We start from the raw sequence: 24,285 nt of genomic DNA, 5'->3' as shown, positions 1-24,285 counted from the left end.
AAAGGCAATAATGAAGACATGTAAAAATCAGTATATGAGGGGCGGGATGTGCAAGTGCCTTGCATGAAGATTTGCATGAGCTGACCCACTCTACGCTGGATCCTTGACACCAGTGTTGTTCCCCTCCCAATACCTATAGGAAGAACTCGAGCACAGAGCCACTGTAGGTATGTATCACTGTATGTGCACCCCAAACCGCAATCAATAATATTCTGATTAAATTCATTATTGGGGGCTGGAGCGATAACACAGTGGATAGGACTTTTGCCTTGCATGTGGCTGACCTGCGTTCAATCCTCAGCATCCCATATGGTTTCCGACCCTGCCAGGAGTGGTTTCTGAGCGCCACTGGGTGTGGCCCAAAAATCAACAACAACAACAAAAAAAAAAAACACACCAATTCATTATTATAATTATACTATGATACATAATATGGTATCCAGGGACTGGAGGGGAGCTCAATGGGCTGAGTACATGCTTTGTATAAATAGAAGGTCTAGATCTGATCTCCATATGGTGTCCTCAGAGTACCTACAGGGGCCTCTGGTATAGAGCAAGTAATCTCCAGAGCCACTGGGTAGAGCATTTGCCTTGTATGCATCTGACCAGGGTTCAATTCCTGGCAGCCCATATGGTACCCTAAGCCCTGCTATTACTGGCTCTGTACTCAGGAATCATTCCTGGCATTGCCCAGGGCACCATATGTGCCGCCGGGTATCGAACTCAAGTGGGCAGCATGAAAAGAAAGTGTCTTTTGCCCTGTCCAATCCATCACTCCAGGCCCCAACAAACATTTCATGGCAAATTCACCTTGCTCTTCTTCCTAGCGCTGTTCTAGTCCAAAGAACCATGGAACCATGGTTTTACAAGCTAATGATGCTGAGAAATTTTTCCTTTAGATTTGCCATTTTTGCTTAGCAAAGAAAAATGAATGCCACTGAAACATAGACTTGATTTGATAGAGAGCAACGAGTCTTATAAAAGACTTTCGGGCACCAAGAACCCTTCAGGAGAATACCGAGCCCTTTCTGTTCTCCAGACTTCCAAGTTCAGCTATTCTGCTGAGAAACATGACTGACAGCCAGAAGTCCTGCGAGCAGGGATAAGAGGAACAGAAGGAAGGAGCCTTTCCGGATGGGAGAAGAGAACAGGAAGGTGTGAGGGAGGCCCCAGGGCCTGGCAGGAAAGATCCTAAAGGTGCCATCCTAAGAGATGGCCTGGGCAGATCATGCCTGGGTGCTAAGGTCCTACCCACCACACTGTCCTTGGCCTTGCAAGGCGTTTTGCAATCCAATCGTTCCTAGATGCGACAGGTTGGAGGAAGAAATCCAGAAAGACAAGGCACAAGCTCCATCAAAGTAGGTCACTGTGAATTCTCAGAACCCAAGTTCTGGGTATCGAGGTTCTACGAATGCAAATTCTTCCTAATCAAACCGACGTGCAATCTTATTAATTTTTTTTTGAAACCAGGAACGTGGCTGCAAAAACCAAGCCTTCCCCAAGCGGATCGGATCCGACCAGAGCAGGGAGGCAGGCCATCCGGGCTGTCCCCCACCCACGCTCCGTCCTCCCATCCCGGCCCACGGAGGAGGAGGCCTCCCTCCCCCCTCTCCTCGCTCAGGAAGGGGGGACCCCGGGGGCGCCCTGGGATCTCGGCAGAGGGGCTGGAGTTGGCCGGATCCTCCCTCCCTCCCGAGTCATTGCCAGATCGAGGGGGGCGGGTGGCTCAGGGAGGCCCCAGAGAGGGGGGGAAGAGAGAGGGGGGAGAGGGAGGGAGAGGAGACAGAGAGGAGAGAGGAGAAAGAAGGGAGAGGAGAGAGGAAACAGAAGGGAAAGAGAGAGGAGAGGGAAAAAGATGAGAGGAGAGGGAAAGGAAAGGAGAGACAGAAGAGGAGAGAAGAGAGAAGGAGAGGAAAAGTAAGAAGAGAGGAGAGAAGAAAGGAGAAAGGGGAGGAGAATAAAGAGCAGGGAGGAGAAAGAGTAAGAGAGTAAGAGGAGAGAAGAGGAAAAGAGGAGGAAAGGAAAAGGGAGGGAAAAGAGGAGAAAGAGAAAGGGAGAGGAAAGGAGAAGAGTGAAAGGAGAGGGGGGAGAGAAAGAGGAAAGAGTAGAGGAAAGGAGAAGAGAGGAAGAAGGAGAGAAAGGAAGAGTAAGGGAGGAGAGGGGAGAGGAGAGAAGGGGAGGAGAAAGGAGGAAAGAGAGGAAGAGGGAGCGGAGAGAAAAAGGGAGGCGAGTGGAGGAGAGGAGAAAGGAAAGAGGAGCGGAAGGGAGGAGGAAAGGAAGCGAGGGCAGCGGGGAGGAAGAGAGACGGAGACAGAGGCCGGAGCGAAGAGCGCGGGCGGCGGGCGGCGGGCGGCGGGCGGCGGGCGGCGGGAGGCGGCCGGCCCAGCCCGCCAGGCCCGCGGACCCACCAGGGCGGCGAGCTTGAGCGCGCGGCGCGGCCGCGGCAGGCGGTGCAGGGAGCAGCAGGCGGCGGGCAGGCGGCGGGGCGCGCGGCCCGGGCCCGGGGCCTCCTCGGTGGTGGGGCCGTACACGGCGCCGTTCTCCATGGCCCCGGCTCCGCTGAGCGGCCACCGCCGGCTGGCTGGCTGGCTGGCTGGCTGGCTGGTGCAGGCGCGCGCGACGCCCACCCGCTCGGCCGAGCTAGCTCGGCGCTGCGGCGGCACGTCCGGGGTCAACGCCCGCTTCCGGAAAGCTCCGCCGCGCCCCGCCCCCGGACGCGGAGGCCACGCCCGCTTCACGAGCACGCCACGCCCCTTTCGCCGCACGCCACGCCCCCATCGCCCCGCCCGTGGCCCCGCTTCCCGCAGGCTCTGCCACGCCACGCCTTTGGACGCCCAGACCACGCCCCCTTTTATAACACGCCACGCCCCTTGTATGCAGGCCACGCCCCGCCGTCCTGCCCTTGGTCTCACTTCCGGCAGACTCCGCCCCGCTCCACGACCACGCCCTCTCGCGAACGCCCCCGCCCCTTTATTAGCATGCCGCGCTTCGCCCCGCCCTTTATGACACACAGGGTTCTTCTACGCGACTGCGCGGTGGGAGGGCGCGCTTGCCTCCGACGCGGCCAACCCCGGATACACTGGACGCCGGTTCGAATCCCGGCATCCCATATGGTTCCCACCCACCCACCTCCCGAGCCTGCCGAGAACGATTTCTGTGCGCAGAGCCAGGAATAACCAACCCCGAGCACCGCAGCCGGGTGTGGCCCCCAAATAAAACAAAACCAGATTTGTTGATGTGAGGTACTAGTATAGATAGCAGGCAAGGGCATTGTTCATGGCTAAAGCCAGCCAGCTAGCCCAAATTTGATCTACAGCATCTCCATATATATGTTCCCCCAAGCACCATCAAAAGGAATTTCCTGGAGACAGAGCCTGGATCACCACCACCCCATCCCCCCAAAGAAATATTGCTCTGAACCAGACTTGGGCTTGCTAGAGGGAGGGAGGAGAGAGAAAGCTGGAGGCCAAAGCCAGAGGATGTAGGAGCCTTCCAAAAAGATACTGAATTGTTTCCCATATACTGACTGCATAGTTTGGAAGGATTTCAGGATTTCATCCTTCCAAGAAGACCAAGAAGACATGGAGCTTCGTTGTCCATCCACTGGATTGTTTGGAAGGATTTCAGGATTGCTTCCTCCTGCGTTTCTCTGAATCCATTTCAGGTTTATAAGAATTATTTCACGACTTGGCTCACTGTGACACTGTGTTATGTTCATTTGCAGGAATTTAAGTAAACTCATCAAGGAATGTAATTATGGTTTAGCAACTGAAGCTAATTAAGTTACATCTCTCAGGCATATATATTTTCTTCACGACTATGTAATATCTGCTGTTATTACTTAGTTAGCTAGTAATCCCACTGAGTTTTTTCTTTTATTTTATTTCATTTTGCATGAACTCCTAGTGGTCTCTGAGGACAACTCTTGTCCAGAGGCTGTGGATGGCTCCAGCAGTACTTAGAGGACTTTGCCAAGCAGGAAATCAAACTCATCCATCCAAGCCTTTCGAGCTGTCTCAATATTTTATTAACTTTGTGTTAGGGATTGAACCTTAGGTTTTAATCATGGGATGAATGTACTCCACCACTGAACTCCATTTCTATACTCCTATCAAGTTCATTTGAAAGATCTAATTTGAAAGATCTAATTTCATTTTATATACCTATTGCGTTGAGTATGTTCTCTCAACTGGGAATCAGGAGACCCAGAGGCCCTCCTTCCCAGTCCTTCTTGGTTGACTTGAGCCAGTGGTTCAATATTAAGGATCAAAGATTCAGCACAGCTAAAGCCCTACAGTGCCAGGGACCACCAGGAGTACCCTGGCAGTGGTATGGATTCCAGGGTTACACCCCACAAAGCTTGGGGTTCCATGTGGGGTCGGGATTGAACCTGGAGCAGGCGCATATGCATGTACCCCAGGGACTAGAGAGACAGGACAGCAGGTAGGGCATCTGCCTTGCATGTGGTCAAACCAGGTTCAATCCCCAGCATCCCATATAGTTCCCCAACACTGCCAGGAGCTACTATGGGGAGCTGGACTACTTAGGCAGTTCGACTGTAGCTACCTCTGTAAACCAATCACTCAACCAATCCTCTAACTCTGAAAGGAGGTGGGTTGCTCTGCTATCCTCTTGGAAGTTTATCCTATCTCCTCCTCTAAAGAAATTAAAGTACCTTTTCAAATGAAGAGACAGCTCTGTGGCACTGGCTCCAGCCAACCCCATTCCTCCTGTATCAGACTCAACACAATCTGAATGTCCTGCCAAGGCCAAGTGGTCTCGTAAGACAAGTCCACTGTGCTCTCCCAGGACTCCATGGACCCATGATTGGTTACTCTGCAAGTCATCACTATCCCAAATATGACATTTATACTTCCCACAGAGACATGTTAGAAATAGGAGGGTGAAATGCTAGCCTTGTGGTGTCCTGGGTTCTATCCCCCAGCATCCCATATGGCCCTCCATGCCCTGCAAAGATTAATCCCAGAGCACAAAGCCAGGAGTAAACCCTGAGAACTGCTGGGTGTGGTTCAAAATCAACAAAAGAAAAAAGGAGGCTGGAGCCATGGCTCAAGCGGTAAGGCATCTGCCTTGCACGCACTAACCTAGGACGGACCGTGGTTCAATCCCTTGGCATCCCATTTGGTTTCCCAAGCCAGGAGATATTTCTGAGCGCAGAGCCAGGAGTAACCCCTGAGCGTCACCGGTGTGGCCCAAAATAAAAAATAAAAATAAAAAAAGAAACTGTCTATGGTCTGTGGTGGAAGAGATAATGCGGGGCCAAGTTGGGGTGAGAGCTAGGATGTGGAGCTCTCAGGGAGGGAAGAAAACAGGAGCTAAGCATCCACTTCACCAGCAGAGAGCGCAAGGGCTGCAGATCCTGGCTAAGGCCATAATCGGGGGACGCCGAGGATGGACAGAGGGACAGAGAATTCTTTGTTTCCGTACTCTCACTGTTATTCGAACTCGGGGGCTCCTATCTCTGGCCCCTACAGTAAACAATGTGTATTGGAGGTGGGGTGGAAATGAGGAACAGGGCAGGCATTGGCAGTGCCCAAGGGTCACTCCTGGCAGTTTTTGGAGAGCTATCTGGGTCATCAGGGATCACACCTGGCAGCTACTGTAAGGTAAATAATGCCTTGCCTTACCTGCTGTTACTGCATGCCAGCCCTCAGCAACCTTTCTTCATAGACTGGAGGCCGCAGCAGTATCTGGAAATCCAAAATGCAAATTTTCTTGTTCTACCCACGAGCTAAGTGAACAGATTTGAGGGAGCTCAAAACTCTTTTCTGTTTTTGGGTCATACCCGGTGATGCTCAGGGGCTATTCCTGGCTCTGCGCTCAGGAATTACTCTGGTAGGCTTGGGGAAATTCTGGAGACTATACTGCTTTACAGTTTCTCCATCTTCTTCCCAACAAAGGGTGGGATAGGATAAAGTGTGCGGTGGTCAAGCTTTTGAAATTCAGATCGTATCAATATTCATGTGTAGTTTAATCTTCCATTTCTCCAGTGAAGAAAGCTTAACATTTGTCCATATGTTCAAGAGCCATTTTAAAAGTACTATTTTTGACTTGTCCTCTACTGTCTGTTGTCTATTTATATTCTGTGGCCATTTTCATTTTACCAACTGTTAGAAATTCTTCTTTAGGAGTAGGATTATCAGCCCTTTACTGATATGTGCCTTTTTTATTGTTTGTTTTGTTTGACTTTACTGGGAATGTTTTGGGTCATGTCTGTATTCAGGGGTCAATATTGGAGGTGCAGGGGGACCATAAGGGGTGCCAAGGATAGAACCAGGATCAGTTGCAAGTCAAGTACACTACCCGCTGTTAATACTTGAGACCCTCCACCCATAACATTTTTGAATACGTCAGAATAACTGACAGTGCCAGGTGTGGCCGGATAGTTCCTAAGCACTGGAATGGCCCTTATGAAATAACTTTTATGGGGCCGGCGAGGTGGCGCTAGAGGTAAGGTGTCTGCCTTGCAAGCGCTAGCCAAGAAAAGATCTCGACCTCGGTTTGATCCCCTGGCATCCCATATGGCCCCCCCCAAGCCAGGGGCAATTTCTGAGCGCTTAGCCAGGAGTAACCCCTGAGCATCAAACGGGTGTGGCCTGAAAACAAAAACAAAACAAAAAAAAAAGAACTTTTATAAATATTAAAACCTTAACATTTTCCCACAATGAAATAATTCTATATTTTAAATATTTAAATTTAACTACTAAAATGTTCGGAGAAAATTTGAAGATTTTATAGTAATTTCATTTAATTTTGTATTTGGGGGCTACGCCCAGAAGTGCTCAGGGCTTACTCCTGGTTCTGCACTCAGGAATTACTCCTGGCTGGGTTCGGGGACCATTGATGATGCTGATGATCAAGCCTTGGTCCACCACATGCAAAGCAAGTGCCCTACTTGCTGTGATATGGTTCCAGCTCCAGTCCCAGTATTCTACAACTTTAAAGATGCAAATTCTCAATTTCCTTTTTCTGTGTGACGCTGGGGATCAAAATCAGAATCTCATCCGTGTACATGCTCTGCTCCATTTCTGGTTTTTTGGAGATTTTGGAATATACACATAGCCACAAAGACCAATTTAAGGATAATAAACATTCCTTCCTGATTATATGACTCAAAAGACCAACTGTAGATGTGTTCTTTAGTTGAACTTGAATTTTAAAAAATGACATTCTAAGGGAAGTTCTAAAACAAGCACTTAGGAAGTGGAACTGCACTCCCAGAACTATCGCCTCTGAGAATAAGCTTTGTGTCAGAGCCTTTAAACCGACTTCTGCCCATTTACTCATGATAAAGGGCTGAATTTCTTACCCAACGGGAATGCTGCCATTAAGACTTATTTGTGTCTTTAATTAAATTAAGTCAAACACTTCAAAAATACTAATAAAATACAAATTTAGATATGAGAATGCAATGTTATTTGTACCTGAATGCAGAGAATAAATACTTTATTGACTGAATACAGCTGAAAGTCACAAACAAAAAGGGATATATTAAGGCAGAGCCATATATATATAGTAGGTATATATATATATATATATATATAGACAAATCCGAAGATCATTATCTTTTTACATTTTAATAACCTCTGCATTTTTCTTTTACACATTTATAGGCGGTGTGCTTTCCTCCCTTCTTAAAGAAATGAATCTTGGTCAAAATTTATAAATCATATTTTGAGGACAATTTACAGGATTGTAGATTGAGACAACTATGAAGCAAATGCTATCTGAGTTTTCTCAGTATTTTCCATGTGTGGTGGTTATATTTATATAAGGTTCAGAAAATCTGACATTGATCTTTTTCTTCCCCAGCAAAACTAACATAATTTAAAATATGATTTTAACAGCCTTAACTAATATAAGCTTGGACTTCCAAGTCAGTCAAATGCCCAAAACGTATTTCCTGCCCTTCCTTAAGCCCTCCTAAGTTTTAAATTGCCTTTGGAATACGATCCATGACTGTATTTCCAATCTAGAAGGTTTTGAGTCTTTCAAAAATCCAAAATTACTTCCTTATTACAAAGAGCAACCCTGCATAGAGCAGTATACATTTTCTTCTGTAGTGCTCCTGTTTATAAAAATGGGCAACCACACACAAAGAGACACAAATTTAGTCCATCTGAAAAAGCACTCCAGGTCCCTAACTCCACTTATGAAGGAAAAAGCAGAGGCAACTTTATATCATCCCAGAAAACTGAATAAATGGCTTTATTTGGTATCTTCAAGAAGCTTCTCCTTCCGTGGGAGATGTAGGTGTTGGAGGAGAGACTGCAACTGGTTTTCGTGCGATTCTGTCTAGTTCCGCGTGAACATCCGATACAACAGGCTTCTGGCCTACTTGGAAGAAAAAAATTTAGACATGAGTCAAAGTATCTTTTGCATCAATATCTCTTCATTTAAAATTACCAACTGTTTCCTAAAATTCATATAGCACACTGGAGCTGAAGACACAGGGGAATGTTTACCTTGCATGAAGCCAACCTGGGCTTGACTGACCCCCCCCCCCCCACACCCACACACAAGCATGGCCAGTAATCGATCCCTAACTCCAGAGTCAAAGAAAGTCCTAAGAACCACAGTGTGCCCTGCTCTTGCCCCATGCCCCCCAAACCCTTTATGTAGCATACTAAGTTACATGAAAAAGCTTGCTTTAAAAATACATTCCCTGGAGACCGGAGTGATAGCACAGTGATAGGGTGTTTGCCTGCACTTGGCCGACCTGGGACAGTCCTGGGTTCAATCCCCAGAATCGCAATTAGTACCCCGAGCCTGCCAGGAGCAATTTCTGAGCACAGAGTCAGGTGTGTCCCAAAACTAAAAATGTAATCAATTTAATTTAATTTAATTAAAATATATTCCCTTGTTTAAAATAATTGTGGGATCTACATCAGCCTGACTTCGATGAAAGAAATGCACAGAATCCAGAATCTTTAAAATATAGAGGAACCTGATACCAACAACAGCTAAAGTGTGAAAAAGTTTCACCAGGACCACAGAGAATGACTCGGGTTGGACAGACTGGTATGCCTGGAGCCCAGAGTCGGTCTGATGCCAATAAACCTCCAGGGTGAGGCCTTCTTGTAATCAGACCAAGGATTTTTTTCTGTTTTTCCCATATTTTTCTGGGCCTATGCAAACAACGGCGATTGCCACTGTCACAACTTTACTATTTTTTCTTTAACCCTTATCCTTTAAAAAAAAAAACAAAACAATCTTCTGAACTTAAATACAAATAACTGTAGTAGAATGCCTGTCTCGAATACAGGCAGGGGTTGGGAGGGGGGGAATGTTACACTGGTGAAGGGGATGATCTGTTTGTAACTGTAACCCGACTATAATCATGTTACTTAAATAAAAAAATATTAATTAAAAAAATAAATAACTGTGGGATCTAGATGAGACAGAGCTCATAGAGTGCATGCTTTGCATGAAGGAAGCCCTAAATTGAATATCTTAGCATCATGTGGTCCTTTTTTTTTGACAGGGTCACACCCAAGCAGCGCTTAGGGATGACTCCTGGCTCTGCACTCAGAAATTGCTCTTGGCAAGCACAGGGGACTTCATGGGATGCCAAGATTCAAATCACACCATCCATCCTGAGTTGGCTGCATGCAAAGCAAACACCCTACCGCTGTGCTCTCTCCAGTCCCTTCACATGGTCTTTTAAGCATAGTAAGAACAAATCCTGATGCACAGAGCTGGGAATAGCTCCTGAGGACTGACTGCCAGGTGTGGCCCTAAATACAAAAAAAAAAGTATGGGACGCTAACAAATCAAATCATATACAATCATTTATTCCCATACACACATATTAAGGTACAGAACGATAAGAAGCTAATTGAGAATCTGGGAGGATGAGCAATGAATGATAACTAAGTCAACATTCTTTAGAAAGCTTGACTAAACTGCCAGTGGGAAAAGCCAGTAAGTAATTAAATTTATCTAGAAACCCCAAAGGGTGAATATAAAAGGAGCCTACAACTATTTATGAAAAATGTGGCAAAAAGATAGACTAAGGGAAGGAGTCACAGAGAGAACAGAGGGATTTCAAGAGGCTGCCTTGCCTTTGGTGGGTCCGAGTTCAATGCCAGGCACTGCCAATGGTCTCCTGAGCAGTGCCAGGAGTAAGCCCTGAGCGCCAGCAGGTGCGGCCCCAATACAAAAATAAAGAGGGGTTTATGATGAAATCTGAAGGAGAGGGAAGGAATAACTGCTGACAAATTCAGGAGTTCTTTGAAAGGGATTTGATTATGTTTTTAAAATTAGATAACAATGAGAGCTTTTGTTTAGAAGGAGTAAATTTCCTTGTAGGTAAATTTGATCTCAATGAAACGTTGATGCTTTTTTTTTTTTTTTTTTGGTTTTTGGGCCACACCCGGTAACGCTCAGGGGTTACTCCTGGCTATGCGCTCAGAAGTCACTCCTGGCTTGGGGGACCATATGTGACACCGGGGGATCGAACCGCAGTCCGTCCAAGGCTAGCGCAGGCAAGGCAGGCACCTTACCTCTTGCGCCACCTCGTTGATGCTTTTTAAAGTCCCAGGTAGTCTTACCTGACTTTTTGGCAGAAGGCGGTAAACCACTGCCTCCACCTCCAGCGCCCCCTGCAGGGCTCCCACTGCCAACACCAGGACTCCCAGGAGAGCCAGTCTTTTTACTCAGCAAACTATTGAAGAAATTTGCCAGGACACCTTCACTGGTCGCTCCAGCTAAACAAACGAAAAGCAAAAAACTTTCAATCACAGCATTAGACCTTCGTACAAAAACTAATAAGAGTCACAGAGAATATAATTCTAGTCTGAAATCTTAAAGGCTGTATGTTTTCAATAGGTCATTTGACCATGGATGCAGGGTCATCTCTTCTATAATTCACTTATACATAAAATATGAATTGTGGAATTTTGTATCAATTTTAAAAAGTGGAACCACTAAAATAATTACAATTAATAATAATTAGAACGTGATCCTTTTTTAGGATTTTCTCTCCCTTTTGAGAATTGCAGTCGGAGGAATGCATCTACTTGTACATCCTGGACCAAGATCCGTCTGTCTCTCCTGGGGAAGGAGAGACATCATTTTCCACCAGGCGGTTTTGGGAGGGGGAGGAAGATGAGGACGAGGACAAGGATATGCACCTGGCTCACAAGATCAGACAATCTGCCGCAGATTTCAATGGGCAACAGATGTTGCCGTCAGAGCACCCTCACTTCTTCATGTCCCTTTGGAAAGGGGACCATAAAAATGTGACTTTGGGCATTGGAGACAGAGCTCAATAGCCTGGAACTCGTGCTGTGTATGCAGGAGGTCCAGGTTCAATCCCCAGCACCCCTTGGAACCAGTCCTCCGGATGTGGCTCAACACTAGAGCATTTGCGTTGCCTTGTTGAGGTCTTGGGTTCTACTACTAGCACCACAAAAAAAAATAAAGTCACCTTCTGGGGATGGGAAGATGGCTTACAGAGGTGTATCATGCATGTAGGAGGTCTTGAGTTTTAATCCTCAGCACATGATATCTGAGCACTGCTGGGAATGGCCCTGGTGGGCCCCAGAACACTGTCAAGGTTTCCCATCATAACAGCCCTCCCCCCAAAACCAACTTTACTGAAAATGATTCCCCATCTATCAGCTATAAAATTCTACCCACAAAACTAGAAGCCATGGCACAAAAAATGGATTTCATATACTGTAAAGTGAAGGCGAATGCCTGCTCCCCAGGAGAATTTACCTTTCATGTTTGGATCAATCTTTTTGGACCCAGCAGGGATGGGCGACACGCTGGCGACATTGGACGACACAGACCTGTTTGGCGTTCGAGGGGAGCCTCCGGGAACCCTGGGGGAGGAATCCTGAGAAAGATTGAAGACCTGAGGTGAGCCATACACATTGACAAATCGTCAATTCAGAAAGACAGTGCTTGGATCACCAGTTCCCCCCCTCCCTTATTCAAGAGTCCTTCACATTGTAAGGTCCTGACAAGCACGTGGGGCACCCAGCCCCATCAGAAGAGAACAGAGAAGCTCACCACATTTTAGAGCATTCATTTTCCCTATGACAGAACAGAACAAGACGCTGAATATCATCCATTGTTTTTACAATATGGGCTTGGGTCCTGTCAGGAAAGGCACAACATCCTCATTTCTCCCCATCTGCAAAATGGGGCTTTTAGAACAAAACCTGACTTATAGGGCCGTTGTGAGGATTGACAAAAATAACCCAAATGATTCAGCACGTAATTAAGTCATGATAATCATTGCAAAACATTTATGACTGAAATATTCTAAAATGGAGGGTGGTTTTATCTTTTAAAGGAGGGGCCAGAGAGATAGCACAGTGGTACGGCGTTTCCTTGCACGCAGCCAACCTGGGACAAACCTGGGTTCAATTTTCAGCATCCCATATGGTCCCCGGAGCCTGGAGCCTGCCAGGAATAATTTCTGAGTGCAAAGCCAGGAGTAAGCCCTGAGCATCACTGGGTCTGGCCCAAAAACCAAATAAATAAACAAATAAATAGAATAAAATTCCTTAAGAATTCTGAATCCTGGGCCCGGAGAGATAGCACAGAGGTGTTTGCCTTGCAAGCAGCCGATCCAAGACCAAAGGTGGTTGGTTTGAATCCTGGTGTCCATATGGTCCCCCGTGCCTGCCAGGAGCTATTTCTGAGCAGACAGCCAGGAGGAACCCCTGAGCACCGCCGGGTGTGGCCCAAAAACCAAAAAAAAAAAAAAAAAAAAAAAAAGAATTCTGAATCCTAGTTTGTATACTGTGCAGCCATAGATTCACGTGTATAACCAAGACTCAAACAATATGTACTGCACTTAATTTTATTTTAAATTATTGTATTTAATGTTATTTAATTACTATACTTAATTTTATTAAATTATCTGGAGCCAGAGCAATAGCAGAGCGGTAGGGCAATTGCCTTGCATGTGTCGACCCAGGATGGTTCGATTCCTGGCATGCCACATGATCCTACGAGTCTGCCGGGAGTGATTTCTGAGCACAAAGCCAGGAATAACCCCTGAGTATCGCCGGGTGTGGCCCAAAAAACAAAAATAAAAAAATAAAACTCTTAAAAAAATAAATAAAATATCTTAATACTGACCACAGGTCTTCCAGCTGCAGTGGGCGGTTGCTTTGCCAAAAGGGACTGGAAAACAAAAAATAATTGTATGTTAGACAATCATAACATGTACTGCTGTTTCTGAGGAAAAAGTACGCAAGAACTGTTTTCCCATTATCACCAAAGTATACTTCTGAGGCAATTTCATACCTGTAGCTTCATAAGGAACACCTGGTCATCTTCTGCCACAATTTCCTTCTCGTGCACAAACTGAAAAAACAATGCATAAATTAGCAACTCTAATAGATGATGATAAAACCAGAAATAACTTTCTCAAGGTTAATTACTAAAACTTAAAGAATAGAACATGGCTGGAGAGAGAGTTCAAAGGGCTAGTGCACATGCTTCTTGTGAGGAAGCGCCAAGTTTACCCATGGGTTCTCCCAAGTACCACCAGGAGCTATACTTTCCATGCAAAGGGTAGCAAGCCCTGCCCAGACCCCTGTGGCAACTGTCCAATAATGAACTGCGATAATGCAAATATTCTATCTCTGGGTTACCCAATGCGGTAGCTTCCATCCATTTGTGGTTACCGAGCCTATCCAAGACCTTTTCCAATAAGCACATAACTGAAACTGTATCCTTCCAGCCTCAGTTTACTCTCTTCTCTTCATAGGCCAAATAATTTATGTACAACGGCATTATCCTTTTATTAGCATTTATTGCCAACACAGTGCCTGAGTGAATACTCATTAAATATTTGAGGCTCGAATAACAGGCAACATAAATAACACTTTTCTTGTTAAAGGAGAGAATGGGTACGACTGTTGATTTTGGTTAAGGTGGACATTTCTTTCAATAAACTTCAAATCAAATGTCACCATGATTTTTCATTTGGCAATATTTTCTCTTTTTTTGTTTCTGTGCCACACCCAGCAGTGCTCAGGGGTTAGTCCCGACTCTGAATTCAAGAATCACGCCTGAGGGCCTGGAGAGATAGCACAGCGGTGTTTGCCTTGCAAGCAGCCGATCCAGGACCAAAGGTGGTTGGTTTGAATCCCGGTGTCCCATATGGTCCCCCGTGCCTGCCAGGAGCTATTCCTGAGCAGACAGCCAGGAGTAACCTCTGAGCACCGCGGGTGTGGCCCAAAAACCAAAAAAAAAAAAAAAAAAAAAAGAATTCTAAACAATTTATGGGGCCGGGCGGTGGCGCTGGAGGTAAGGTGCCTGCCTTGCCTGTGCTAGCCTAGGACGGACTGCGGTTCGATCCCCCGGCGTCCCATATGGTCCCCCAAGAAGCCAGGAGCAACTTCTGAGCGCATAGCCAGGAGTAACCCCTGAGCGTCACAGGGTGTGGCCCAAAAACCAAAAAAAATAAAATAAAATAAAAAAAAGAACCATGCCTGGTAGTGCTTGGGGGACTACAAGGGATGTTGATGATTGACTTGGATAGGCTACATGCAAGGAAAGTGCCTTATTTGCTGTACTATCTTACCGACCCAGCAGTACTTTATTTCTTTTTTTTCTTTTTTTTGTGGTTTTTGGGTTACACCCGGCAGTGCTAAGGGTTTATTCCTGGCTTCAGGCTCAGAAATTGCTCCTGGCAGGCACGGGGGACCATATGGGACGCCAGGATTCAAACCAATGACCTCCTGCATGCAAGGCAAATGCCTTACCTCCATGCTATCTCTCCGGCCCACTTTATTTCTAATTAACTATAGATGGCCAGTGTAAGCATCTGGATTCTCTATTTTTGTCAGTTTTCGTTTAGTTTTTAGTTAAACCTGGTGGTGGTCAGGGCTTACTCCTGGATTTGAGTTCATGGATCTCTCTTGGCAGACTCGAGACCCCATGTGGGGTGCTGAGGATTGAACCCAGGTTAGCTACACGCAAGACAAGTGCCCTACCTACTATACTACTATCTCTTGGCCCCTGGACTCTCTCTTTTGTTTTGTTTTGTTTTGTACTACCCAGTAAAGCTCAGGGCACAGTACTGGCTCTGTGCTCAAAGATAACTTCTGGTAGGGCTCTGGGTACCATATGAAGGACTGAAGGTCAAGCCATGACATGCAAGACTAGTGCCCTACCCCACCAAGTAACAATTTTATATTTTAATATAAATATTATTTTCAGGGCCGGAGCGATAGCACAGTGCCAGGGTATTTGCCTTGATTACTGCCAACCCTGGAAAGACCCCGGTTCAATTCCCAGCATCCCATATGGTCCCAAGCCTGCCAGGAGTGACTTCTGAGCACAGAGCTAGAGTAACTCCTCAGTGTCGCCGGGTGTGGCCCAAAAAACCCCCAAAATTTCTACTGTACACTAGAAATAGAAAAGATACCCTTTATCTTTCTGCTTACCACCTCAATTTTATGGATCTCCTCCTCAGTTTAAAAGAATAATAATTAAGACCATAGACTGAAATTATTACCTTTCGAACTGGTGGTTTGGTTATAATGTCTTCAAAATTATCTTCTGCTTTTAATGTTTGAAAATTTTCATGTAATATGCCTATTTTCTTATCATTATCCCACCCTGCAGGACTAGGAAAAAAATGATAAATTCTTAAGTATTTGTATGCTATATAGTAATTCTTTCATTCAATCCACAATTATAATAAAATCAGCCAGTCTTTCAACTATAATACTCAAATTATGGTTAACTAATTTAGGAATGTTTATGATTTAAAAAATGCCATTATATGGTATGTAAATAACCTCAATAAAAATTTCTTAAAAGCAAAAGAAAGTCTTTTTTTGGGGGGTACAGTGTGGGTGATAATTTTTTTTTGGTATGGAGAGGGTGGCTGGGTGCATACCTGGCAGTGCTCAGGAGCTACTTCAAGGTCTATGCTGAAGGGTCACTCCCAGAGGTGTTCAAGGGACCATGTGGTGCCAGGGATCAACTCAGGGCCTCCTGCATGCAAAGCATGCGCTCAGCCCTTTGCACTGTTCTTCTGGCTCAAAGGTCCTTGAGGGTGACACCTCCCCCATTTTATTCAGACAACATTCCAAATGTCTATCTAGCTTATGAATCTATCTAGGTTATATATTGGGTTCTTTATGTATTATAACCAAGAATAGATGACATATGTACCCTACAGTTTAGCTATAACAGCAAGTTTGTTTCTGTCTTGTTTCTTAAAAAAAGCTCAGGTGAGCAATAAATCTGAAAGGCAGTGAGTGATATAGAAAGGGAGGCAGCTTATTAGAAATCATTAAAACTCTAGCAGAAGATTCTTTCTTACTCATCGTGTAGAGATCTATGGTTCACCTCAAAAACCAAAAATGCTGACTCAATAATGTAATACTAGTGACAGTATATCATAATTTAATACACTTCAGAGCATACTTACATAAATACAGCATCTTTTTCCACGACAACAGCAGGAATCTTATAGGGAAATCCATATAGTTTTTGAACAATGTATTTATATACCAAATCTATATTTTTATTTTCTTTTACCGAAGTGTATATAAGTGCTGCACCATCTGAGTAACAGCATTAAAGAAAACTGGACAAACTCCATGAACAGGCAACATAAAACTGCACAGTCCCCGCTTAATAACTGCATCCACATGCTTGCTCTTTACACCATTAGCACCATCTCCGGTGCTCAAAATTAATCTCTTTTTCTGCAGGTGAGACCCGAGGGCCACTGTGCCAGCGGGTCCAGTGTTAGGGTTGGGGATAAAGTGCTGCTCTACCCTGCAGAGCTGTACGAACTATCTGTGATGCGGGGGCGGGAGGTGAGGGCACAGGGTCAGAACCTATCCACAATTTAGGGGCCATGGAGTACCAGTGGCCAAACCAGTATCCTGAACCACTGACTCTGTGCTATCTTTCCAGCATCTCAAAATTAGCTTCTAATGCATTAATTAGTAATTTTAAAAGCATTAAATGTTCCTCACAATGGGGTATACAAACAAAACAATCTTCAAACAATTCATTTTCTCTGGTGGCAAGACTTTAAAATAAGCCTTCAACAACAGTCCATTTCAGGGGCCAGAGTACAAAACATCTTTATTGAAAAAGCAAACTAGGGGCCGGCGCGGTGGCGCTAGAGGTAAGGTGTCTGCCTTGCAAGCGCTAACCAAGGAAGGACCAAGGTTCGATCCCCCCGGTGCCCCATATGGTCCCCCCAAGCCAGGGGCAATTTCTGAGCGCTCAGCCAGGAGTAACCCCTGAGCATCAAACGGTGTGGCCCAAAAAACCAAAAATAAATAAATAAATAAATAAATAAATAAATAAATAAATAAATAAATAAATAAATAAAATAAAGAAAAAGCAAACTAAATATCCTTCATGAAGTTAAAACAAAAATTACCTTTCAGTGTTCTCCAAATATAGAGGTGGTGGTAATGTCATATTAAACAGAATATTTTTGTTTGTTTTATGTTTTTATTTTGGGGCCACGCCTGGAGGTACTTAGGAGTTATTCCTGGCTCTGCGCTCAGAAATCACTCCTGACAGGCTCTGGGAACTATACAGAATGCCAGGAACCAATAAGTTCATCTCTGAAATGGCCACTTGTAAGGCAAACACCCTGCCACTGTGCTATCACTCCAGCCCCTTAAATGGACTGTTAATGAAGGTTTAAGTCTTGCCCACCTGAGAAAACGAATTGTTTGAAGATTGTTTTGAGCACCACCTCGTAGTAGTGCTACTTGTTTTGGGCCACGCCCTGCAATGTTCAGGGATTACTCCTGGCTCTATGTTCAGCAACGAGTGCTGGCAGTGCTCAGGTAGCCATATGTGGGCACACATATGTATCCACTGACTAGTCAGGTGTACACAGGCAAACACTTATTGTATCTCTCTGGCGCAACCTGCATCGCCAGTTCTAGTCTATCCTCCTTTGTGTACTGAACTGAGTATAGAGGGTGGAGTCATAATATAGTGCAGTGATGGCTAACCTTTTTGAGCCTGAGTACTCACACTGCCACACAAAGCCGGTCCTCCCAAGGGCCAGTCCAGCCCTGTTGCCAGGTGAGCTGCAATGCAGGCACCGGCACACTCGCCTCCCGCCACGTCGCATATCTGAATTGCGGACCTTCTTGCGTGCCAGCTGCAAGGCCTTCACGGGCCACACGGGCCATAGGTTCGCCATCGAGGAAATAGTGGATAGGGCATCTGCCTTGCACATAGCCAACCATAGTTTGATCCCTGGCATCCCATACGGCTCACAACTAAGCATTGCCAGGAGTAATTCCTGAATATAGAACCAGAAGTGATCCCTGAACATTGCAGGGCCTGGCCCAAACAAGGCAAACAAACAAACAAACAAACAAACAAAAAAAGACTATAACAAATTAATTAAAAAAAGAAAAGGGGGCCGGAGAGAAGCACAGCAGTGTTTGCCTTGCAAGCAGCTGACCCAGGACCCAAGGTGGTTGATTCGAATCCCCACATCCTATATGGTCCCCCATGCCTGCCAGGAGCTATTTCTGAGCAGATAAGCCAGGAATAACCCCTGAGTATCACTGGGTGTGGCCCAAAAACTAAAAAAAAAAAAAAAGAAAAAGAAAAAAGAGGGGCCCGGAGAGATAGCACAGCAGCGTTTGCCTTGCAAGCAGCCGATCCAGGGCCTAAGGTGGTTGGTTCAAATCCCGGTGTCCCATATGGTCCCCCGTGCCTGCCAGGAGTAAACCCTGAGCACCACCGGGTGTGGCCCAAAAACCAAAGGGAAAAAAAAAAAAAAAAAAGGAAAGAAAGAAAAGGACCAGAGCAATGGCCAAGCCAGAAGCAATTTCTGAGCACATAGCAAGGAGTAAGCCCCTGAGCGTCACTGGGTCACTGGGTGTGGCCCAAAACCAAACCAAACAAAAAAAAAAAAGCAAAATATGGGGCTGGAGAGATAGCATGGAAGTAAGGCATTTTGCCTTGCATGCAGAAAGACGGTGGTTTGAATCCAGGCATCCCATATGGTCCCCTGAGCCTGTCAGGAGCAACCCCTGAGCATTGCCGGGTGTGAACCACCCCCCCAAAAAAAAAACCGAAATATAAATATTTGAGAACTAAGTGAAATTTCGAGCCAGATAGGCAAGAGAATGTTCTTGGAGTTTCAAAAGTCCATTAGTTTAACACTTTAATCTTAAAAAACAGTTACAAACAGTTAGATGCAGCAAAAATACTGAACTGAAAGGATACACTGTAAACAGAACTTCCGGATGTGTGACTGAATAAAATCAAAGTGTTCATCTCTGTAGTCATGTTCTTTCTCCAATACACTAATTGCGTCACACTGTTGAGTTAAAAGACATAAAAAAGTACATTAATGATTCAAACAATTCAGTTTTAGGTAGGCAATGATATACAGTAACTGATACAGCAGGTTCCAGCATATGAACAGATACCTTTTTTGTTTTTGTTTTTGTGTGTGTGTCACACCCGGCAGTGCTCAGGGGTTACTCCTGACTCTGAGCTCAGAAATCGCCCCTGGCAGGCACGGGGGACCATATGGAATGCCAGAATTCGAACCACTGTCCTCCTGCATGCAAATGTCCTACCTCCATGCTATCTCTCCAGCCCCAACAGATCCCTTTTTTATTTTTATTTCAGGGCTACTTCCAGCAGCGCTTACTCCTGGTGGGCTTGTGGGGCATTTTGAGGTTTCAGGGATCAACCTAGATCAGCTGTGTGCAAGACAAATACCCTATCCACTGTTCTCTGGCCCCTCAACTATTAACCATTTGGAGTTTTAAAATTCTAGCCTTTGGTAAAGTAGTGAATCATTTTATTTCTTTAAAAAGCACCGAACTCTGGACCAGAGAAGTAGAAATAGTAAAGGGCTTAGAACACTTGCATTTGCAGGCAGTCAACCTGGTTTCAATCCCTGGCACCCTATATGATCCATTGAGCTTCACCAGGAGTAAAACCTAGTGTAGCAAATAAATAAATTTTAAAAAACAAACAAAACAAAAAATAGAACAAAGAGGCCTACCCAAACAAATAAAAAACATTAAAATTTCTTCGGATGTGTTAAATATACTAAGAGACCACAGAAAATCATTCCAGTACACAAAGACATGTAGACTAGTGCTGGGGATGTAAGACGGCACAAAGGAAGAGATGCTCTGCTTCATATGGATGAGGTCCCGGGTTCAGAAACCATGCTGACTAGCAGGACCATCTTGTAAGATGTAGTATGGTCTCCTAATCCCGCCAGGAGTAATTTTTTTTTTTGGTTTTTGGGCCACACCCTGTGATGCTCAGGGGTTACTCGTGGCTAAGTGCTCAGAAATTGCTCCTGGCTTAGAGGACAATATGAGAAGCCAGGGGATTGAACCAAGGTCCATCCTAAATTAGCATGTACAAGGCAGATGCCCTACCGCTTACACCACCGCTCCAGCCCCCAGGAGTAATTTCTGAACATACCAGAAGTAACCTCTAAATGTTGCCAGATGTGACCCCCAGGAAAAAAGAAGAAAATAAATCTTTTGATGACTATAGATTCATTGACTCACAATAAATTCCCAAGTATGTATTTTTTGTTGGGGCTACACTCTTCAATATTCAGGGCTCATTCCCTGGCTCTACGCTCAGGGATCAATCCTTGCAGGGCTTGGGGAACCATATGGGGTCCTAGAGATTGAATCTGGATCTATCATGTGCAAGCCAAGTACCTGCATTACCCACTGCACTATTTCCCTAGACCCCCTCCCCCAAACTAGGCTGTTTTGTTTGCTTTTTCGTCACACCCAGTACAAATATATTCTATGAAACTAGTATGTTAAAAAAAAAAATCTGGGTAGGGGCCCGGAGAGATAGCACAGCGGCGTTTGCCTTGCAAGCAGCCGATCCAGGACCAAAGGTGGTTGGTTCGAATCCCGGTGTCCCATATGGTCCCCCGTGCCTGCCAGGAGCTATTTCTGAGCAGACAGCCAGGAGTAACCCCTGAGCAACGCCTGGTGTGACCCAAAAACCAACAAAAAAAAAAAAATCTGGGTGGGAGAGGCCATACTTGGCTCTGCTCAGAGCTTTAATCCTGGCTCTAAACTCAGGGATCACTTTATAGGGTGCTGGGAATTAAACTCAGGTTGGCTATGTGCAAGACAAGCGTTCTATCCACTATACTGTCTCAATCCCCAGTATATTAAATTTTATTTATTTTTGTTTTTCTTTGTTTTTTTTTTGTTTTGTTTTTGGGCCACATCCATTGACGCTCAGGGGTTACCTCTGGCTATACGCTCAGAAATCACTCCTGGCTTGGGGGGGACCATATGGGACGCCGGGGGATGGAACCATGGTCCATCCTAGGCTAGCACTTGCAAGGCAGACGCCTTACCTCTAGCGCCATCACTCCGGCCCCAGTATATTAAATTTTAATGTAAAAATATTTTATTTTGGGGCCGGGCGGTGGCGCTAGAGGTAAGGTGCCTGCCTTGCCTGCGCTAGCCTTGGACGGACTGAGGTTCGATCCCCTGGTGTCCCATATGGTCCCCCAAGCCAGGAGCGACTTCTGAGCGCATAGCCAGGAGTAACCCCTGAGCGTCACCGGGTGTGGCCCAAAAACCAAAAAAAAAAAAAAAAAAAAAATTTTATTTTATAAATATGATTCTTACCTGTAATAATTTTATTAAATTAGTTGTATAAATAAAGCTTAATCACAAAGTATTTGAAATAGTATTTCTTGCAAAGGAACTATAAACAAGACCACAAAACCAATAATGAATGATCACTTAGTTTTTACTACTTCCATTTTAAGAAAAACCATCTTGGAAAATGAAGAGCTTGCTTAACTCAAGAAGGAGTCATCCTGGGCTAGTAGAAGAAGCAGACTGACCTTCGTGCAAACTACTAGCACTGGAATGCCCAAGTTATGAGTGAGAGTGTCCGCACCCAGGGGTAAGACCACACTGCTGTCTTTGTCTTCTTGCGACATGGTGTTTCTTCTCTGGGGAGAAGCTGGGAAATCTTCTCCTGGCTCTACATATTCTTGGAAGTCTCTAATCACTGAAAAGCAAAGTAATATTTTAATATATAGTTTAGGTATTGCTGTATTTCAGTAGATAGTTCATTTTTTTCTATCATGATGGAAATACAAATTTTACTAGTGTCCTACTTTGTCATCAGTAACCCAACCCCAACTTCCTGTTCCCCTAATCTCTTCTTTTAGTATGTAAAAGTCTACCTGGATGATGAGATCTGCCCACACCTGAGAAGAGTAGGCTGTTTTAAATAAAGAATAAAAGAGTCTGCCTAGGGGAGGCAAGGGAGAAGCAGTGAAAAAGGTAAAGAGCCAGAAGAGAAGCAACAAGAATTTGCTCCACAAAGAAAGCAAATAGGGGGCCGGGCGGTGGCGCTGGAGGTAAGGTGCCTGCCTTGCCTGCGCTAACCTAGGACGGACCGCGGTTCGATCCCCCGGCGTCCCATATGGTCCCCCAAGAAGCCAGGAGCAACTTCTGAGCGTATAGCCAGGAGTAACCCCTGAGCCTCACAGGGTGTGGCCCAAAAACCAAAAAAAAAAAAAAAAAAGAAAGCAAATAGCAGAAAGAAGACTTATGACAGAGAAAAAGCCAGGAGGAATAAAAGCAAGCTGACTCTATCAAACTTTAACTGACTGCTTGTGAATTATTTCTCTGTGGCTCCAACAGACTCGCTGACCGAAGGGGCTAGAGGTGCGGTGAATGCCTGGGATGGCCTCACCCAACACGTGGACTTTATACCCTACATATTTTGTATTAATATATATAATAATGTTATATATTAATCAACGGTCTTCTTTGAGAGAAGCGAAAAAAATTTGAAGAGTCTCAGAACCCACATTCAGGATTAGGAACCAGAGAGAGCTCAAGGAACTGAGCACAGGCTCTGCGATGTCTTCTGAGCACCCTGGGAGCAACTCTTGAGCACAGATCCAGGAGCTGTCCTAGGCAGCAGCACTGCCAGGTGTTCCCCAAAACAAAGAAAAGAGATTATTAGAAGATAGGGTACAGGGTTATTATATGACTGGCTCAAACTGTGCAGAAAACTTTGAATAAATCACAATCTAGTTTTTTCGCCCTACCTTCTCTCATAGAGCAGTGGTCCTCAAACTACGGCCCACAGGCCATATATTCTATTTGTCCCTGTTCTGTTTCTTCACTTCAAAATAAGATCTATGCAGTGTGCATAGGAATTTGTTCACAGTTTTTGTTTTTACTATAGTCCGGCCCTCCAATCGTCTGAGGGACAGTGAACTGGATCCCTGTTTAAAAAAGTTTGAGGATCACTGTCATAGAGGATAAAAGAAAAATGGAAATAGTCTTTCAAGAAGATACTAAGCCACTGAATCATCCCAAGCAGACAAGTCTCCAGGCTGAGAACTCCAGGCCTTCTCTAAATGGGGGTAGGCACTACTGTGCCAACACCTCCCACCCACATCCAAAACCCTTTGGTACAGAAATGGCTCAGCTCCATAACTAATGTCCCAGAGACACTAACTGCTGGCTTGAGAACTCTGGAATCTTCTTGTCTCAGCTCCACAGCCCCTGGAGCATAAGGACCCATATGTGGTAGTGAGGCAACTTCCAATTCACGATACTGACAACCAGTAGGAGCACACCAATTAGGTGGGAAAGATGCATGGAAGTCCATGAAGCTCAATGGGTGAAAACTATAACGAAGAAGTTCAACTAACACCTCCAGCTCAAAATCCTTAGACAAAGACTTTAGCAACACCATTGAGAAATATGATCATTTTCAAATAGACTTTTATCAACCGATTTTTTTATGATTCCATTTGCCATTTTGTCAGAACAAGCGACACGAGGCAAACTTGTTTGTGCCAGTTAACAAGTAGGCTTGGAGGTGGGTGGGAAAATGGTGGTGGGAAGATCATACTGGAGGAGCGATTTGTGTTAGAATACTGAATGTCGGGGCCGGGTAGGTGGCGCTGGAGGTAAGGTGTCTGCCTTGCAAGCGCTAGCCAAGGAAGGACCGCGGTTCAATCCCCCGGCGTCCCATATGGTCCCCCCATGCCAGGGGTGATTTCTGAGCACATAGCCAGGAGTAACCCCTGAGCGTCAAACGGGTGTGGCCCAAAAACAAAAACAAAAAAAACAAAAAAAAAAAAAAGAATACTGAATGTCACAAACAACTACATTATGAGTTATTTTGTAAATCATGGTGTTTAATTAAAAAATGAATAAAGGGGCCGGGCGGTGGCGGTAAAGGTAAGGTGCCTGCCTTGCCTGCGCTAGCCTTGGACGGACCGAGGTTCGA

At 45.2% G+C, this 24,285-nt stretch overlaps 2 protein-coding genes across 3 annotated transcripts in view; both read right to left on the bottom strand.

The window, feature by feature from the left end:
- Positions 1–2,566, bottom strand: part of CMTM6 (CKLF like MARVEL transmembrane domain containing 6) — a 28,161-nt gene extending 25,595 nt beyond the window's left edge. The window contains exon 1 of the mRNA XM_049766442.1: positions 2,409–2,566. Coding sequence (XP_049622399.1) covers positions 2,409–2,546 — 138 coding nt within the window. The 5' untranslated portion in view covers positions 2,547–2,566. The remainder of the gene's footprint in view (positions 1–2,408) is intronic.
- Positions 2,567–7,358: 4,792 nt separating this feature from the next.
- DYNC1LI1 (dynein cytoplasmic 1 light intermediate chain 1) overlaps positions 7,359–24,285 on the bottom strand; it is a 46,461-nt gene continuing 29,534 nt past the window's right edge. Inside the window, exons 5-13 of one of the 2 annotated variants that reach the window (XM_049766408.1) lie at positions 21,866–22,035; positions 19,231–19,324; positions 16,436–16,571; positions 15,512–15,623; positions 13,291–13,350; positions 13,123–13,167; positions 11,746–11,866; positions 10,575–10,730; positions 7,359–8,358 (exon numbers count right to left, since the gene is read on the bottom strand). In XM_049766408.1, coding sequence (XP_049622365.1) covers positions 8,243–8,358; positions 10,575–10,730; positions 11,746–11,866; positions 13,123–13,167; positions 13,291–13,350; positions 15,512–15,623; positions 16,436–16,571; positions 19,231–19,324; positions 21,866–22,035 — 1,010 coding nt within the window. In that variant the 3' untranslated portion in view covers positions 7,359–8,242. The remainder of the gene's footprint in view (positions 8,359–10,574; positions 10,731–11,745; positions 11,867–13,122; positions 13,168–13,290; positions 13,351–15,511; positions 15,624–16,435; positions 16,572–19,230; positions 19,325–21,865; positions 22,036–24,285) is intronic. The other variant, XM_049766409.1, reaches the window with a different exon arrangement.

Source organism: Suncus etruscus, chromosome 20 (assembly GCF_024139225.1).
Source record: "Suncus etruscus isolate mSunEtr1 chromosome 20, mSunEtr1.pri.cur, whole genome shotgun sequence".
NCBI lineage: Eukaryota > Metazoa > Chordata > Mammalia > Eulipotyphla > Soricidae > Suncus > Suncus etruscus.
The sequence above is the reverse complement of the archived record's forward strand: the minus strand, read 5'-3'. Positions and strand labels throughout refer to the sequence as shown.